General features: G+C 52.5%; 1 protein-coding gene across 3 annotated transcripts in view; it reads left to right on the top strand.

Annotated features, from left to right (window-relative positions):
• Positions 1-19,815, top strand: part of PRC1 (protein regulator of cytokinesis 1) — a 173,790-nt gene that overhangs the window by 66,211 nt on the left and 87,764 nt on the right. For all 3 annotated transcript variants that reach the window (XM_030189664.1, XM_030189665.1, XM_030189663.1), the window contains exon 10: positions 190-336. In XM_030189664.1, the coding sequence (XP_030045524.1) occupies positions 190-336 (147 nt within the window). The remainder of the gene's footprint in view (positions 1-189; positions 337-19,815) is intronic.

Below are 19,815 nucleotides of genomic sequence, written 5' to 3'. Positions count from 1 at the left end.
TTAGCTAGCAAGGTTTTCAACTCTTTAGGTGTTTGCACTATAGAAAAGGTAGTACTGTTAAATTGTCTTCTGTAGCTTCAGAAAACTGATGTAGAAGTATGTTGGTAGCAGTAAATTCAGAAAACTGATGTAGAAATATGTTGGTAGCAGTAAATTAATCTTACAACTGGATGTCTTTTGTGGCTGAAGCTGGAAGAAGAATTAAAAGCTCATATTGAAGCATGGGAACAAGAACATGAAAAGGAGTTTTTTGTAAATGGGCGGAAATTAATGGATTATGTGGCTGAACAATGGGAGCTGCATCACCAAGAGAAAGAAAAGGAGAAACAAGAAAGAGTAAGTTGAAAATGTTGACGGGAAATTTTAAGCTTTCAGTTTTCTGACTCTGCATTTTTGCTTGTAAAAACAAAGCAGTTTTTAGGTGTGAGGCTGTCTGTAGCTTTTGTTTCAGAAAGCAGAGGATTTCAAAAGTAGGCAAGCAAGAGTCAGTGGCTCAAATTCTGTATAAGACACAGATTTCCTTACTCTTCATGTTTGCTCCCCCACCACCACCACCTGAATCGGTAAACTACACTGATGGGGAGTGTAGGATGTGAAGGGACAGGTATCAAAGGGAAAAGAGATGCAGAGTTAAGCATACACACAAATTATCCCTCTTTACTCTCTGGTCATATCCAGTACTCAAAACCACACAGTTTTCCACCCACTCACCAAGCACCTATTGCTACTTTAAATCCCCCATACACAGTACTCCTTTTCCTACCAGTTACAGTCCACCATCCACTCACTCAAGGACCTGCTGCATGTTAACTCCTCATCCACTGAGCCCTCTTATGAGTTATCACCCATTTGTGAACTCATTCAACTTTTGTCACTTGAAATATTTGTATGTTCTCATTTGTCTCCGAGGACAAGCAGGCTTTATTATACTCGCAAGTGGGTCGACAATCCGCGTTGCCCCAGGAATCGTCATAATAGCAAAAAAGTTGCCAGAGCCTTCTGTTGCACCCCACTGCGCATGCGCAGAGTGCTTTCCTGCTCGTCATGCAGCCGCGCTACTCATTTATTTCTCCGCGTGAGGAGCAGCAGTATCTTCTGCAGCTCCCTTTTTTGCCCAGGAAAAGAGCCTTATTGTGTGCCATACAGTTGGTTTTTTCGGGGTTTTTTTTTTTCCATTAAAACACCCCCCCCCCCCCCCCCCTTTTTTTATCCAGTTTCGATTCGTTTGTCCCTGCGTTTAAATTTTCTTGACTTTTCACTGTGGGCCACATTTAGACTTGCTCGGTCGGGGTTTCCCCACTTTTGTGCCTTTATTTTTTTTTCTTAGCCACAATCGTGCCTTTTAATTTAGCCGAAGCCATTTTCCCTTTCATGTCATCAAAGACTCCTAGTGGCTTCAAACGTTGTACTCTGTGCAACTGGACCATTTCGGATACTGATACACATTCTTGGTGTATTCAGTGTCTTGGGCCCAGCAAATTGTGTCCTTTGTCTTCGTATGAAGAAAAGGATGCAAATTTCCAGAGAGGTTCAGAGAAACTTCTTGGAGCTCGATTCGGTCCTTTGGCATCGTCGAGGGAGGCATCGACATCGGGAGTTGAAGCAGGGAGACGCACGGTTCCGGGGCACAAGGGATCTGGCCCCCAAGAAGCATCAACGCCGCCGGGAGGATCGCTCCCCCCTCCATTCAAGAGGTGCCAATGCGTGCATCTCCCAGCAGCCGAGATCTTGCTCCCATGCCCCAGGCGCTTCTGCAGCTTGATCTCCAACTGGCCCCACAGCCTTTACCGATGGCAGCTCTCGATGAGTGTATCCGGACCTTGCTCCCGGAGCTTTTGGAGGGCTTACTACATTGATCTGTATCTGCATCAGGGGTGCTTTCATCTGCCATGTCTTCTGTTTAAGCCCTGTCTGGCCCGCGATCCGGCCTCCGGCACTGGTGTTGCTTGCGGTCCTCGATGTTGAGGTGGGCCCGGTCTCGGACATTCCTGAGGAAAGTTCTGAGTGATACCGAGGAGGAACGCTCGAGGAAATCTGAGGAGGATCCCAGGTACTTTTCCTTTGAGTCCTATGGATTGGGATCCCTTCTGAACCTTCCCCTCCACCTGAGAATCGGCTGTCTCCACCTGAGAGCGCCTCATTCACCTCTCTTGTACAGGAGATGGCTGAGGCCATTCCATTCGCCGTATAAATGGAAGATGAGCCCAGGGCTAAGGGGCTCGAGGTCCTGGAACCACGCTTCTCCACCTAAGGAGACAGTGACGGCTCCTCTGCATGAGTACTCAAGGCAGTCCTTGTGCAGAGCTGGGCGTCCCCTCTGTCTGTCCCTGTGGTCAGCAAGAAGATACCCAATATTAGCTCCACCGGGAACCTGGGTTGGCGAGGTCTCAGGTACCCCACAACTCTATGGTGGTGGATGCCGCTCTTAAGTGATCCAGGAGTACTAGAGACTGTGCCTCTGCTCCCCCAGGCAGAGAAGCTAGGACCTTGGACTGTTTTGGGAGGATGATGTATCAGGCCGCTATGCTCATTGCCTGTTTTCAGTCATACCAGCTCTTCATAAGTCTACTTGCGGAACTCTGTGAGGAAGCTGTCTTACTTGGTCGACGCGCTCCCTCCACAGCAGGCCAAGACTTTTCGCCAGTTGGTCAAACAGCAGAAGGTGTGTCGCAAGTTTTTGGCCAGGGGCACTTATGACACTTTTGACGTGGCATCCGGAATCTCTTCCCAAGGTATAGCAATGCACAGACTCTCATGGCTCTGTGTTTTTGACCTGGAACATTCGGTCCAGTAGAAGATGGCGGATAGCCGTTGCCGGTAGAGAAGGTTGAGGAGTTTGTTAATCATGTCAAAAAGCACACTGATGCTATGTCTTCTTTCTCCCGCTGGGCGCCTTCTGCAACCACCTCCTCATCTAAGAGGTTTTTTGGTGAGTCATGAAGTGCTTCCTATTCTAGGCGTAGGTACACTTCTGCGGCTCACCAGCCTTCTCAGGCTCAACCCCAGCGCTCGTTCCTGTCAACAACGTGTGCCTAAGGCCCATGCTGCTCCCCAGCAAAAGCAAGGGACGGGCTTTTGACTGGCTCCAGCAAAGCATAGCCGCCATAAAAGTGTCCATGCCTGACGACTTGCCGGTTGGTAGGAGGGTAAAATTTTTCACCAAAGGTGGCCTCTCGTAACCTCCGACCGGTGGGTTCTTCAAATAGTCCGATTAGGATACTGTCTCAATTTGATATCCAAACCTCCAAATTGCCCACCGAGAGCTCATCCATTAAGTTCTCAGCACAAACAGGTACTTGTAGAGGAACACTCTGCCGTTCTAAAGGCCCACACGGTGGAACCCATTCCACCAGGGGAAGAAGGGCAGGGATTCTATTCCAGGTACGTCCTTGTGCAGAAAAAGACGGGAGGGATGTGTCCCATCCTAGACCTAAGTGTCACGATTGTGACTATTTTCCATGTCTGTGCTCACTTTGCCCCCTGGGGGCTGGACCCTGTGGTTGCTATAGACCAGGGCCGTAGCAAGGGTGGCTGCTACCCGGGGCGGGTCGCCGGCGCGCACCCCCCCCCCCCCCCAGAGCGAATTCTTACTTGCGGGGGACGGGTAGGAGGGCCAATCCAGCCCGAGTGCACGTCGCTCGGAGCTGCGTCGGCTCCGCTGGTTCACTGCTCTCTCTGCCCTGGAACAGGAAGTAACCTGTTCCGGGGCAGAGGGAGCAGGGAACCAGCGGGGCCGACACCCCCCAGTGCGTGCACCTGGGGTGGACCGCCCCTCCCGGCCTCCTCTTCCTACGCCACTGCTATAGACTGTTCTCTTGCTCTTTCCCATGTATGTTTCAGAAGTCATTCCAGTCCGGTTCGGATCTTCCTGCTTGACAAACTTGCTTGGGTTGTTTGGAACTAAGCAGCACCCTTACCTGTGACCTCACTTGTAATTGCCTTTTTCTCCGAGGACAAGCAGGCTGCTTGTTCTCACGACTGGGTTGACGTCCGCGGCAGCCCCCACCAACCGGAAAAGCTTCGCGGGACGGTCGGCACGCAGGGCACGCCCACCGCGCATGCGCGGCCGTCTTCCCGCCCGTGCGCGACCGCTCCCGCCAGTTACTTTTTTTCCGCGACTGGAGAGAGTTGTGCAATTGCCTCTCTCTCTGTTTCAGCCGCCGGATTTTCGACCGCGTTTACGCGGGTCGTCGCTTTTGGACCGTTCGGTTCCCTATTTTCTTTTCTTTGTTGTAAAGCAAAAAAAAAAAAAAAAAAGGATTTTCGCGCGTGTGGAGCACGCGCTCCCCTTTTTCCCTCGCTTACTAGCGGGGACGCCACGTTGCGGCCTAGTGGCCGCTCGGCCGGTTTAAATTTTCGTGGTGTGATTTTAGCCACCATTGCCGACTTTGACTTCGCCGACGCGATTTTTCCGTCGATGTCCTCGAAGGTCCCGAGTGGATTTAAAAAGTGTGGTCGCTGCGGCCGGCCGATCTCGCAGACCGACACCCACGCTTGGTGCCTCCAGTGCCTCGGGCCGGAGCACAATCTCAAGTCGTGCGCTTTGTGTCTCGGTCTCCGGAAACGGACTCAGGTTGCGAGGCAAGTTCTACGGGACCGTCTTTTTGGAACTTGCGCCGGCCCCTCGACGTCGACCTCGACGGCATCGGTATCGAAGGCCGGTTCTTCGGTACCGGTATCGATGCCCGAGACATCGGCACCGATGGCAGCGACCCCAGGAGAACAGGTCCCGCCGGTCCGCCGGTGAGAGTGGGGTTGAGAGGCCGCGTGGGCAGTCGGCCCCGGTCACTCCCTCAGCTCGTGAGCCACGGGACCGAACCCTGTCGGACCCGGTACCTCGAGACCAAGGGGGATCGACCTCCTCCTCCTCCATGCCCTCCGGCGCCGGTGACGTGCACCGGAAAAAAGATAAGAAGCGCCGTCACCGGGAGCCCTCGGTGCATCCTGAAGAGGAGTCGACGCCGAAGCGTCATCATCGAGAGGAGAGGTCTCCGTCGGTTGTGGAGGTACCGACGCGTCGGGGTTCCGGCACCTCGGTGCCGTCTCCTGGCCCCCAGCAGCTTCTGGCACCGACACCCTTACCGGCCCCACCGCCTTTCCCGGCAGCGGGCCTGGACGAGTGCCTCAGAGCCATCCTTCCGGGGATCCTGGAAGGGCTGATGCGCCAGGCTGTGCCGGCGCCGGGGGTGCTTGCGCCCTCGGCGCCGATGACTGTGGCGCCGGCGAGCTCTAGCCCGGCGCCGGGGACGTCGACACCGCCGCCGCTTGCGGTGCCGGTCTCGACAGCCACGCAGGTGGAGTCGACGTCGATGGAGGGAGCTCCGTCCCCGCCGGCGCGGGAGTCCACCGCTCGACGACACCGAGACCTCGGTGCCTCGACGTCGAGCCGGGCCCGGTACCGGACTCAGCTACATGAGCTAATGTCCGACACCGAGGATGAGGACTCGTGGGGGGAAGAGGAGGATCCGAGATATTTCTCCTCAGAGGAATCTACGGGCCTTCCCTCGGACCCCACGCCGTCACCGGAGAGGAAACTCTCACCTCCTGAGAGTCTCTCCTTTGCCTCCTTTGTGCGGGATATGTCTATAAGCATTCCCTTTCCCGTGGTCTCTGTGGAAGAGCCGAGGGCCGAGATGCTCGAGGTCCTCGACTATCCATCACCACCTAGAGAGTCCTCCACGGTACCGCTGCACAATGTCCTGAAGGAGACGCTGCTCCGGAACTGGGTGCGACCACTAACTAACCCCACCATTCCTAAGAAAGCAGAGTCCCAGTACAGGATCCACTCTGACCCAGAGCTCATGCGGCCCCAGTTGCCCCATGACTCAGCGGTCGTGGATTCTGCTCTCAAGAGGGCACGGAGTTCGAGGGATACCGCCTCGGCGCCCCCGGGGCCGGGAGGCTCGCACTCTGGACTCATTTGGGAGGAAGGCCTACCAATCCTCCATGCTCGTGACCCGCATCCAATCTTACTTGCTCTATATGAGCATTCACATGCGGACCAATGTGCAACAGCTGGCGGACCTGGTCGATAAGCTCCCGCCGGAGCAGTCCAGGCCTTATCAGGAGGTGGTCAGGCAGCTGAAGGCGTGCAGAAAGTTCCTGTCCAGGGGGATTTTTGACACCTGCGACGTGGCATCTCGTGCTGCGGCCCAGGGTATAGTGATGCGCAGGCTCTCATGGCTGCGTGCCTCTGACCTGGACAACCGCACCCAGCAGAGACTGGCTGACGTCCCTTGCCGGGGGGATAATATTTTTGGCGAGAAGGTCGAGCAGATGGTTGACCAACTGCATCAGCGGGAAACCGCTCTCGACAAGCTCTCCCACCGGGCGCCTTCAGCACCCGCCCCCACGGGCGGGCGTTTTTCCCGGGCCCGGCAGGCTGCACCCTATTCTTTTGCAAAGCGTAGGTACAACCAGCCGGCCCGAAGGCCTCGTCAGGCACAGGGACAGCCCCAGCGCGCTCGTTCTCGTCAACAGCGTGCGCCTAAGCAGCCCCCTGCGCCTCCACAGCAAAAGCCGGGGACGGGCTTTTGACTGGATCCATGGGAACATAGCCGCCCTACAAGTGTCCGTACCGGACGATCTACCAGTCGGAGGGAGGTTAAAATTCTTTCACCAAAGGTGGCCTCTCATAACCTCCGACCAGTGGGTTCTCCAAATAGTGCGGTGCGGATACGCTCTGAATTTGGCCTCCCTGCCTCCAAATTGTCCTCCGGGAGCTCAGTCTTTCAGCTCCCATCACAAGCAGGTACTTGCAGAGGAACTCTCCGCCCTTCTCAGCGCCAATGCGGTCGAGCCCGTACCACCCGGGCAGGAAGGGCAGGGATTCTATTCCAGGTACTTCCTTGTGGAAAAGAAAACAGGGGGGATGCGTCCCATCCTAGACCTGAGAGGCCTGAACAAATTCCTGGTCAAAGAAAAGTTCAAGATGCTTTCCTTGGGCACCCTTCTGCCAATGATTCAGAAAAACGATTGCCTATGTTCCCTGGATTTAAAGGACGCATACACTCACATCCCGATACTGCCAGCTCACAGACAGTATCTCAGATTCCGCCTGGGCGCACGGCACTTTCAGTATTGTGTGCTGCCCTTTGGGCTCGCCTCTGCCCCACGAGTGTTTACAAAGTGCCTCGTGGTGGTAGCGGCCTACCTACGCAAGCTGGGAGTGCACGTGTTCCCATATCTCGACGATTGGCTGGTCAAGAACACCTCGGAGGCAGGAGCCCTCCGGTCCATGCAGTGCACTATTCAACTTCTGGAGCTGCTGGGGTTTGTGATAAATTACCCAAAGTCCCATCTCCAGCCAACTCAGTCTCTGGAATTCATAGGAGCGCTGCTGAATTCCCAGACGGCTCAGGCCTACCTTCCCGAAGCGAGGGCCACCAATCTCTTGACCCTGGCCTCGCAGACCAGAGCGTCTCAGCAGATCACAGCTCGGCAGATGTTGAGACTTCTGGGTCATATGGCCTCCACAGTTCATGTGACTCCCATGGCTCGTCTTCACATGAGATCTGCTCAATGGACCCTAGCTTCCCAGTGGTTCCAAGCCACCGGGAATCTAGAAGATGTCATCCGCCTCTCCACCAGTTGCCGCACTTCACTGCTCTGGTGGACCATCCGGACCAATTTGACCCTGGGACGTCCATTCCAAATTCCGCAGCCCACGAAAGTGCTGACGACGGATGCATCTCGCCTGGGGTGGGGAGCCCATGTCGATGGGCTTCACACCCAGGGTCTGTGGTCCCTCCAGGAAAAGGATCTGCAGATCAACCTCCTGGAGCTCCGAGCGATCTGGAACGCACTGAAGGCTTTCAGAGATCGGCTGTCCTGCCAAATTATCCAAATTCGGACAGACAATCAGGTTGCAATGTATTACGTCAACAAGCAGGGGGGCACCGGATCTCGCCCCCTGTGCCAGGAGGCCGTCGGGATGTGGCGTTGGGCGTGTCGGTTTGGCATGCTCCTCCAAGCCACGTACCTGGCAGGCGTAAACAACAGTCTGGCCGACAGACTGAGCAGAGTCATGCAACCGCACGAGTGGTCGCTCCATGCCAGAGTGGTACGCAAGATCTTCCGAGCGTGGGGCACCCCCTCGGTGGATCTTTTCGCCTCTCAGACCAACCACAAGCTGCCTCTGTTCTGTTCCAGACTTCAGGCACACGGCAGGCTAGCGTCGGACGCCTTTCTCCTCCATTGGGGGACCGGCCTCCTGTATGCTTATCCTCCCATACCTTTGGTGGGGAAGACCTTACTGAAGCTCAAGCAAGACCGCGGCACCATGATTCTGATCGCGCCCTTTTGGCCCCGTCAGATCTGGTTCCCTCTTCTTCTGGAGTTGTCCTCCGAAGAACCGTGGAGATTGGAGTGTTTTCCGACTCTCATTTCGCAGAACGACGGAGCGTTGCTGCACCCCAACCTTCAGTCCCTGGCTCTCACGGCCTGGATGTTGAGGGCGTAGACTTCACTACGTTGGGTCTGTCTGAGGGTGTCTCCCGGGTCTTGCTTGCCTCTAGGAAGGATTCCACTAAAAAGAGTTACTTTTTCAAGTGGAGGAGGTTTGTCGTGTGGTGTGAGAGCATGGCCCTAGAACCTCGTTCTTGCCCTGCACAGAACCTGCTTGAATACCTTCTGCACTTATCGGAGTCTGGCCTCAAGACCAACTCAGTAAGGAATCACCTTAGTGCGATTAGTGCTTACCATTACCGTGTGGAAGGTAAAGCCATCTCTGGAGAGCCTTTAGTCGTTCGATTCATGAGAGGCTTGCTTTTGTCAAAGCCCCCTATCAAGCCTCCTGCTGTGTCATGGGATCTCAACGTCGTCCTCACCCAGCTGATGAAACCTCCTTTTGAGCCACTGAATACCTGCCATCTGAAGTATTTGACCTGGAAGGTCATTTTCTTGGTGGCAGTTACTTCAGCTCGTAGGGTCAGTGAGCTTCAAGCCCTGGTAGCTCATGCTCCATATACCAAATTTCATCACAACAGAGTAGTGCTCCGCACCCACCCAAAGTTCCTGCCGAAGGTGGTGTCGGAGTTCCATCTTAACCAGTCAATTGTCTTGCCAACATTCTTCCCCAGGCCGCATACCCGCCCTGCTGAACGTCAGTTGCACACATTGGACTGCAAGAGAGCATTGGCCTTCTACTTGGAGCGGACACAGCCCAACAGACAGTCCGCCCAATTGTTTATTTCTTTCGACCCTAACAGGCTAGGGGTCGCTGTCGGGAAACGCACCATCTCTAATTGGCTAGCAGATTGCATTTCCTTCACTTACGCCCAGGCTGGGCTGACTCTTGAGGGTCATGTCACGGTTCATAGTGTTAGAGCCATGGCAGCGTCGGTGGCCCACTTGAAGTCAGCCACTATTGAAGAGATCTGCAAGGCTGCGACGTGGTCATCTGTCCACACATTCACATCACATTACTGCCTCCAGCAGGATACCCGACGCGACAGTCGGTTCGGGCAGTCGGTGCTGCAGAATCTGTTTGGGGTGTAAATCCAACTCCACCCTCCTGGACCCGAATTTATTCTGGTCAGGCTGCACTCTCAGTTAGTTGTTCTTCGTAGGTCAATTTCTGTTGTACCCTCGACGTTGCGAGGTTCAATTGACCTGGGTTCTTGTTTTGAGTGAGCCTGAGAGCTAGGGATACCCCAGTCGTGAGAACAAGCAGCCTGCTTGTCCTCGGAGAAAGGGTATGATACATACCTGTAGCAGTTGTTCTCCGAGGACAGCAGGCTGATTGTTCTCACCTACCCTCCCTCCTCCCCTTTGGAGTTGTGTGTTTCATATTTTTGCTAGTCATTCAACTGGCGGGAGCGGTCGCGCACGGGCGGGAAGACGGCCGCGCATGCGCGGTGGGCGTGCCCTGCGTGCCGACCGTCCCGCGAAGCTTTTCCGGTTGGTGGGGGCTGCCGCGGACGTCAACCCAGTCGTGAGAACAATCAGCCTGCTGTCCTCGGAGAACAACTGCTACAGGTATGTATCATACCCTATTAGGCACCTGGCCCTTTCAGCTGGGCCTTTGCACCTCCAAAGGTCTTAAGGTCAGTTTGTATGCAGTTTGCATTTCTGCCTTGCCTTGTTTCTAGTTGGTGTGCCTGTGGCACTTCTGTTTGTTCTTGTCTAGAGTTCTGTTGTGTGTTTGTGTGACTTTGTGGCTACCTTTAGCTTTCTGCCTTAGTTCCGTTGTTTGTCTGTCTGTGAGGCCTGCCTTGAGTTCTGCCTCCATCTTGCCCATTACCTTTAGCTTTAGTTCTTGTCCTGTTTGAGCTTAGTCCTGTGTTTGTATTCAGCTTCAGTCCTCCCCTGCTCGTCCCTCTTTACCTTTAGTTCCAGCCCTGCTTGTGTATCTTAAACCCTGTCTCTGCCAAGCTTGTCTGTATATCCTGAGCCCTGCTTCTGCCAAGCTTGTATGTATACCCTGGCCCTGTTTCTGTCTAGCCTGTCTGTGAATCCTTCACCCTGTTTTAGTCAAGCTTGTTGCAATATCCTATATCCTGTGTGAGAATCCTGAGTCCTGAATCCTGTTTTAGTCAAGCTTGTTTACTATCTAGTGTCCGGTGTGAGAATCCTGTTGTTCCAGTCAGTCTGGTCCAGCATTTCTTGTCTACCAGCTCCGTCCTGCAGGCTGCCTGCACCTAGGGGCTCAACCTCTGGGGAACGGTGGTCAGCACAGGTGAAGTCCGGTGGCTCCAGTCCTGTTATTCCAGTCTAGTCCGTTCCAGTTTTTGGGTCCAGCCAAGCGAAGTCCGTTCCAGATTACAGCCTCATCCTTGCTCATTTGTCCAGTCCTGGTTGGGGGATTTTGCCTGCTGCTGCTGCTCCTTGACAGTAGCCCAAGGGCTCACGTTGTTCCAGTGTCCGAGAGCCTAAGACCGTGACACTAAGGGCCCTGAACAAATTCCTACTCGGAGAAAAGTTCAGGATGGTTTCCCTGGGCACCCTTCCCATGATTTAGAAAAACGATCGACTATGCTCTCTGGGCTTGAAGGATGCCTATACACATGTCCTGATACTTCCAGTGAACTGGAAGTATCTTTGATTTCGGCTGGGAACGCATCATTTTCAGTACTGCGTATTGCCTTTTGGCCTCGCATCATCTCCCAGGATATTTACCAAATGTCTACCGGTAGTTGCAGCATTGCTACGCAGACTGGGGGTGCATGTGTTCCCTTATCTTGACGATTGGCTGTTGAAGAGCACCTCGGAGGAAGGTGCTCGAGAGTCCATGCGGAAGACTATTTAGGTGCTGGAGCTTCTAGGGTTCGTAATAAACTATCCCAAGAACCATCTCCATCCTGTCGAACAATTGGAATTCATAGGAGCCCTGCTCGATACATGGACTGTTCGAGGCTATCTTCCACAGATGCGGGCGGACAACCTTCTGTCCCTTGCGTCCAAGGTTCAGACATTGCAGCAGGTCACAGCTAGGCAGATGCTGAGGTTGTTGGGACACATGGATTCCACCGTGTATGTTACCCATGGCGCATCTTCACATGAGATCTGTTCATTCCTTGTCATCAGCAGCAAATGAATCCATTAACTGATGGGTTGTATCCGCTTACCAGCAGGTGGAGATAGAGAACACTGAAAAATCATAGTGCCTCTTGGACGGCTAGCCCCAACTGCCTTCAGTATTTCTCTATCTCCTAGCAGGTGTGGACGTAGCTTGATCAGCTCCTGGATTTCAGACTGCCTGGGGTGGCTCCTGTGCTTTGCCAGTTGAGCAGGGGTGTTGTGGCTGGTGGTGCCCTCTTTAAAGGCATATAAGTTCGCCCTTTCCCTGCCTTACCCATTCCCCCCGCCTTCCTCTGTTGCTGCCTGCCTCCATATTTCCTCACAGCGTTAAAAAAAAAAAAAAAAAAGCTCGCTTTTACTGCGTGGCTGTTCTGAGGCTTTTTCCAGTGATTCTGGTTCTGTGCAGCTTGACCGGAGCTCGTTGACTTGGTCCTCTGAGGTGAGAGTTTTGCCCAGCTCCTCCAGGGAGGTCCCGCAGACACCGTTCCGATCGGGGTAAGTTTTGGTGCGAAGCCGCCATTTTCTTGCTATATTCCCATCCTGTCGGATGATGGCTGCTGAGGGAGTTAAGCGCTGCTCCCGTTGTGGTAAATGCAGATCAGCAGTGGGGCTGTGTAAAATGTGCTGCTTAGACGCTCACTGTAGTATGAGCATGGTGAGCGATGTTTCTTCCCGCTCAATGGAGCTGGCAGCGGGCGCCATTTGGAAGCGCCGCATGTTTTGACCCTCGCAGTTGCGGAGGAGTCTGAGTGCAGGGGGACGCCTCGTTTAGGGGCTGCCAGAGGAGCACCTATATCCGTTTCTCCTATTTCGGAGGCGGAGGGTCAGGGTGAGTTTTTCTCCCCTGAGTTTGTGCTTTTAATGCATAAGGCTTTCATGCTGAAAAGAGCTCTGCAGCAGGTGTCTGACACTGCATTGCATCCTGGCTTCCCTCCGGGTGTTGATGCCCCAGGGATGGCTTCAGAGGGTATTTCCTCCCCGAGCGTTGGAAACACGCTAAACATAAACGGGTAAATTCCCCGTCTGAAAGTGGCGCATATCCTTCTCTCCCCACCCCCACCCCCATCCCCGTGGTCGGGCTGTGGAGAGTCTGAGGGATCTGGCAGACTCTCAGGGACAGATAATCCTGTTTGCCACTGGATTTGGATGATCCCAATGCGGTCCGGATTTTCCACTGCGACGAGCTGCCAACTCTCATTATTGACGCCTTCAGGCCCTCTCGATTGATCCTGCTGAAGGCGAGGCCTCCTCTGTTAATCTTAGGACGGCGAGTACTAAGACGCCTACTCGGGCCTTTCCGTTGCATGACTCCATCCAAGAGCTTATTTCTGCTCAATGGTCTGACTCCGATGGGCCGAGAGCACTTGGCCCCTTTGGGGATGCCTAAAGTGGATGCGGCGTTTCACGGTGGTGACAAAAAAGACCACTCTCCCAGTAGAGGGAGGGGTCGCTTTGAAAGAAATGCAGGGCTGGCGGCTGGAGTTCACGCTGAAGCGGGCCTTTCCTTGAGGGTTTCTATTTGCAGTTCCTATGCAGCTGGGCATGTCTTTCCTGGCTACAGCAGGCGGTGGAACAGCCTGCTGATGGTGCGGGCCCCCTTTCTGAGGTTGCCCCGTGGATGGAGTCAGCCCCATCATTTTTGGCTAACACCCTTTATGATCTGGTCAGAGTTTTGGCTAAACAGACGTCTGTGGCGGTGTCCGCCCGCCGCCACCTTTGGCAGTGGCATTTAGCGGCTGACATGGCTTCTAAACAAAGGCTGGTGAGGCTAGCCTTTCGGGGCCTCCTGTTATTTGGAGAGGAATTGGAGAAGATTGTGAAAGACCTGGGGGAATGTAAACCCCAGCAGTTACCTGAGGATAGGCCGAGCCCTTCTTCCAAGGGTTCTGTGTTTCCCTCCTCTTCCAGACCTCGCTTCTGTAAAGCTCACAGGTATCACCTGGGGCGCTCTGCTGGGTTTTCTCAACGTGCCTGTTTTCAGCAGAGGAACTCCTTTTGCTCGGACAAACATTCCGCAGGGGCCGGTTCAAGGCCAGGAGTTCAGGGGCATCCTCCACAATGATGGGACGCGGGTCCACTCCTCCTTGCCTGCAATAGGAGGATGTCTTTCCCTCTTTCTAGAGGAGTAGACCAAGATTACCTCAGATCAGTGGGTCCTAGACCTGATCAGAGAAGGTTACCGACTGGAATTCGGTGCTTCGATGAGAGACGTGTTTGTGGAGGTCCCAATGCGGCACTGCCGTAAAACGGGCGGCGGTAGAGGAGACCTTACAAGTCTTGCTGCACTTCGGAGTGATGATCCCAGTGCCTCCCGCCGAACGCGGCTGCTATTCCATTAATTTTGTCGTGCCTCGAAAAGGCGGGTCTTTCAGACTGATCCTCGACTTACGAAGAGTCAACGAGGCTCCCAGAGTACTACATTTTCACATGGAAACCTTGCGCTCCGTCATTGCGGCGGTACAGCCAAGAGATTTTCTCACGTCTCTGGACCTAAAAGAAGCTTATTTGCACATTCCTATCTGATTCCTCCGCTTTGCGGTGTTGGGAAAGCATTTCCAGTTTCAGGCCTTGCCTTTCTGCCTAGCCACAGCTCCTCGTACCTTTTGCAAGGTAATGGTGGTCGTAGCTGCCTGTCTCAGGTGAGAGGGTATCAGAGTTCACCCTTATCTCGACGACTGGCTCATCAGAGCTGATTCGGCAACCGAGAGTCGTCTTGCCACAGCCAGAGTAGTGCCGGTCCTGCAGGCGCTAGGCTGGGTGGTCAATATACCCAAAAGTCCGGTTCGACACGGCATCAGGGTTTGTCTTTCTTTTCGAACAAAGGCGGTGCAAGCTTCAGAATCAGGTCTGTCTGCTCCTGCGGATGCCTTGCCCGAGAGCTTGGGACTTTGTCCAGCTGCTGGGGTCGATGACGGCCACCTTGGAGGTGGTGCCTTGGGCGAGAGCACATATGAGGCGTCTGCAGATTGCCCTGCTTCAACAATGGTCTCCGATGTCCCAGGAATATCAACGCAGAATAACGTTGCTCCCTGCGGCCCGACTCAGTATGGAGTGGTGGCTATCTGACAGGATGCTGCGCCAAGGAATGCCTCTTGTGCTTCCTTCTTGGTGCCTGGTGATAGAAGATGCCAGCCTTGTCGGCTGGTGAGCGCATTGCCAGGGAAGCTAAGCTCAGGGTCTGTGGACACCCGTGGAAGCGGGGTGGTCCATCAATCGCTTGGAACTGAGAGCGATATTCCAGGCTCTTATGGCCTTTCAAAAGATACTGAGGGGGCTTGCGGTCCGGGTTCTGTCAGACAACACGACAGCAGTGGCATACATAAATCGTGAGGGAGGCACTCAGTGCAGGGCCCTGGCCGCGGAGGCCGCCCAGATTTGCCACTGGGCCGAGCTACACCTGCAGCTTCTGTCAGCAGCTCACGTAGCAGGTCAGAGCAACGTGCAAGCTAATTTTCTCAGCAGGCATCAAATTGACCGGCGGAATGGGAACTGGCAGAAGTTTTTCTTCAGATTTGTGCCAAATGGGGGACTCCCGGATTGGATCTAATGGCGTCAAGTGCAAACGCCAAAGTACCTTGCTTTTTCAGCAGAAGGAGAGATCCTCACTCGGCGGGGTTGGATCCTCTGGCTCAACCCTGGCCCTCGGAGCCCTCCTGTATGTGTTCCCTCCTTGACCCCTGATAGGGCGAGTCCTAATGCGGATTTGATAGCACCGAGGTCTGGTGATTCTCATCGTTCCAGATTGGCCAAGGCGTCCATGGTATGCCAATATCCGCCGGATGATGGTGGATGCTCTGGTGCATTTGTCCCTGGTGCCGAACCTGTTGGTTCCGGGTCCGGTGTCTATGGAGGATCCCTGCCGATTTGGTCTTACGGCCTGGCTATTGAGAGGGCGCAATTGAGAGACGAGGGCTACTCTAACAAGGTCATCTCCACTGTCTTGCAGGCCCGCAAGCGGTCCACCTCCGCAGCTTATGCTCGGATCTGGCGCAAATTTGAGGCGTGGGGTGTTTCAAAGGCGATCACACCCACGCAGGCTACAATCTCGACAGTGCTGGACTTTTTGCAAGAGGGCTTACAAAAAGGCCTGGCTCACAATTCCCTGTGGGTGCAAGTGGCAGCATTATCATGCTATCGATGGAAAGTCGCTGGCTTGTCTCTTGCTACTTATCCGGACATTGCCCGATTTCTCAGAGGGGTGCTTAGGCTCCGTTCTCCTGTCCGGTTGCCCTGTCCGGCTTGGAACCTGGGGCTGGTGTTGAAGGCTCTTCAGTGTTCGCCCTTCGAGCCGCTTAAGCAAGCTTCGGAGAAGGATGTGACTCAAGACAGTCTTTTTGGTGGCCATGACATCGGCTAGACGCGTGTCTAAGCTGCAGGCGCTGTCCTGTCGGGACCCTTTTCTGCAATTCTCGGAGTCCAGAGTAACGGTACGTACAGCGCCTTCCTTCCTGCCTAAGGTGGTTTCAGCGTTTCACCTGAACCAGACCATTTTTCTGCCTTCCTTTTCTAGGGAAGAGTTCCCGGACTCCTTTGGGCAGTTACATCTTCTGGATGTCCGCAGGGCGCTGTTGCAGTATCTACAGATGTCAAATGACTTCAGGACTTCTGATCACCTTTTTGTCTTGTTCTCAGGTCCTCGGCGTGGAGGCCCAGCGTCTAAGGCCACTATAGCCCGTTGGCTCAAGGAAGTCATTTTTGCTGCATATCTGCTTTCAGGTCGGTCTCCGCCTGAAGCGTTTAAGGCACATTCCACGAGATCGATTTCCTCCTTGTGGGCTGAAACAGGTGCACTTTCTCTTCAAGAGATCTGTAGTGCGGCTACTTGGGCTTCTCAGCTCTCTTTTGTCCGGCATTATAGGCTGGATATTGCAGCGAAGCAGAATGCGATTTTTGGAGCACAAGTGCTTGCTCACTGTGTGGCCTGTTCCCACCCTAAGCAGGGATTGCTTTTGTACATCCCATCAGTTAATGGATTCATCTGCTGCTGATGACAAGGAAGGGAAAATTAGGTTCTTACCTTGGTAATTTTCTTTCCTTTAGTCACAGCAGATGAATCCATGATCCCTCACATTGTCACTATCCTTCCCATCTCCCCTTGGAGTTGTTTCTTCGTAATTAGTTTCATTTTTATGTTATTGTATTAAACTGAAGAGATGTGGAAACGCTGTGGGCGGGAAAGCACTCCGCGCATTCATGGTGGGGTGTGGTGCACACCCGAGAAGGCTCTGGAATTTTTTTCTTTGCTGGCTATTGTGCCGATTCCTGGGCGATGCGGATTGTCTACCCCACTTGTGAGAATGTGAAGCCTGCTGTCCTCGGAGAATAGCTACTACAGGTAAGTTTCTTTACTTTAATGTGCTGCCCAGTAATCTTTGTTCTAGAGCATGAGGAACTGTATTTCAGGTCTTCACAAATTTCCTTTTGGATTTAGGAGCCAGCAGCTGCGTCCGGGGTTATGGGAGGGGTGGACGGTCTACTGCAGTTCCTTTGGAGCCTGATTTTACTAAAGCTGGTTTTTTCCCATTCAGCGGAGATAAGGAGGGCAAAAAAGGACTTTGAGAAGAAATTAGCGTTGGAAGCAAAAATACATAGTAAAAATTTTTTTAGATACATTAAAAGCAGGAAACCGGCCAAAGAGTCGGTTGGGCCGCTGGACGAAAATGGTGTTAAAGGGGCGATCAAGGAGGACAAAGCCGTAGCGGAGAAATTAAATGAATTCTTTGCTTCGGTCTTCACCGAGGAGGATTTGGGGGGGACACCGGTGCCGGAAAGAATATTTGAAGCGGGGGAGTCAGAGAAACTAAACAAATTCTCTGTAACCTTGGAGGATGTAATGGGTCAGTTCAGCAAGCTGAAGAGTAGTAAATCACCGGGACCTGATGGTATTCATCCCAGAGTATTAATAGAACTAAAAAATGAACTTGCGGAGCTACTGTTAGAAATATGCAATCTGTCCCTAAAATCGAGTGTAATACCGGAAGACTGGAGGGTAGCCAATGTTACTCCGATTTTTAAGAAGGGTTCCAGAGGAGATCCGGGAAATTATAGACCGGTGAGTCTGACGTCGGTGCCGGGCAAGATGGTGGAGGCTATTATTAAGAATAAAATTGCAGAGCATATACAAAAACATGGACTGATGAGACAAAGTCAGCACGGATTTAGTGAAGGGAAGTCTTGCCTCACCAATCTAATGCATTTTTTTGAGGGGGTAAGCAAACATGTGGACAATGGGGAGCCAGTTGATATTGTATATCTGGATTTTCAGAAGGCGTTTGACAAAGTGCCGCACGAAAGACTCCTGAAGAAATTGCAGAGTCATGGAATCGGAGGTAGGGTACTATTATGGATTAAGAACTGGTTGAAAGATAGGAAGCAGAGAGTAGGATTGCGTGGCCAGTATTCTCAGTGGAGGAGGGTAGTTAGTGGGGTCCCGCAGGGGTCTGTGCTGGGTCCGTTGCTTTTTAATGTATTTATAAATGACCTAGAGATGGGAATAACTAGTGAGGTAATTAAATTCGCCGATGACACAAAATTATTCAGGGTCGTCAAGTCGCAGGAGGAATGTGAACGATTACAGGAGGACCTTGCGAGACTGGGAGAATGGGCGTGCAAGTGGCAGATGAAGTTCAATGTTGACAAGTGCAAAGTGATGCATGTGGGTAAGAGGAACCCGAATTATAGCTACGTCTTGCAAGGTTCCACGTTAGGAGTTACGGATCAAGAAAGGGATCTGGGTGTCGTCGTCGATGATACGCTGAAACCTTCTGCTCAGTGTGCTGCTGCGGCTAGGAAAGCGAATAGAATGTTGGGTGTTATTAGGAAGGGTATGGAGTCCAGGTGTGCGGATGTTATAATGCCGTTGTATCGCTCCATGGTGCGACCGCACCTGGAGTATTGTGTTCAATACTGGTCTCCGTATCTCAAAAAAGATATAGTAGAATTGGAAAAGGTACAGCGAAGGGCGACGAAAATGATAGTGGGGATGGGACGACTTTCCTATGAAGAGAGGCTGAGAAGGCTAGGGCTTTTCAGCTTGGAGAAGAGACGGCTGAGGGGAGATATGATAGAAGTGTATAAAATAATGAGTGGAATGGATCGGGTGGATGTGAAGCGACTGTTCACGCTATCCAAAAATACTAGGACTAGAGGGCATGAGTTGAAGCTACAGTGTGGTAAATTTAAAACGAATCGGAGAAAATTTTTCTTCACCCAACGTGTAATTAGACTCTGGAATTCGTTGCCGGAGAACGTGGTACGGGCGGTTAGCTTGACGGAGTTTAAAAAGGGGTTAGATAGATTCCTAAAGGACAAGTCCATAGACCGCTATTAAATGGACTTAGAAAAATTCCGCATTTTTAGGTATAACTTGTCTGGAATGTTTTTACGTTTAGGGAGCGTGCCAGGTGCCCTTGACCTGGATTGGCCACTGTCGGTGACAGGATGCTGGGCTAGATGGACCTTTGGTCTTTCCCAGTATGGCACTACTTATGTACTTATGTACTTATGTACTTATGTACATGTGCAAGGGAAAAGAGAGCTTAGTAAATCAAACCCTTAATGCACACCTGCAAGCCACTAGTATTCTACCCCACCATTCTCTCAGTAGTCCCCCAGCTGCTCAGCTTGTCAGCCCACTTTCCCCTACAACCCCTGAAGCCATTCAGCATTTCCTTTCTCCAGCTGGATGTTTGGCCATTGCTGGAGCATGACCTTCCTCCTCCAATTTGTGGCCGTTGCTTCTGGAGCAGGAGTTTGACTCCCTGCACTGCGCAGCTCCACGTGCGTGTGAGCTACACAGTGCAGGAGCTCTTGTGCTGATCTTGCGAAATTTGACAACCAAAGACCAGTGTGAAGTTCCTGTACCGTGCAGCTCACTCACATAACTATGTGGTGCAGGGATTTAGAAACTCTTGCTCTTGCAGCAATTGCAACAGCAAAAGAATACCTTCTTTAAAGGGTAATGAAAATCCTGGTTACCTGAAGAAATTGTCTAGTTGCCATGGTGACCCCTAGTACCTGTGATTTGTCAATCCTGCAGTACAAAAGAACGAGGCACGGGATTTCTTAGGTGGAATTGTTCTGTAGTGACAGCAGCTGGTACTGTACCTTGATGTAGTCGAAACTGTTTTGAGGCTATCAAAGACATTCTCTAAAGTGACATTTCTTTTTAAATGTCTAAAACCATCTCAGTAAACTCTTCAACTGTATCAAATTGTCAAATCAATATTTACTTTCACATAAATGTTTTTTTTTAATATCAAGTTGATATTTATTTGTTGCATTTGTATCCCACAT

The sequence above is a fragment of the Microcaecilia unicolor genome, chromosome 1 (assembly GCF_901765095.1).
Source record: "Microcaecilia unicolor chromosome 1, aMicUni1.1, whole genome shotgun sequence".
NCBI lineage: Eukaryota > Metazoa > Chordata > Amphibia > Gymnophiona > Siphonopidae > Microcaecilia > Microcaecilia unicolor.
This window is presented reverse-complemented; position numbering and strand designations above follow the sequence as displayed.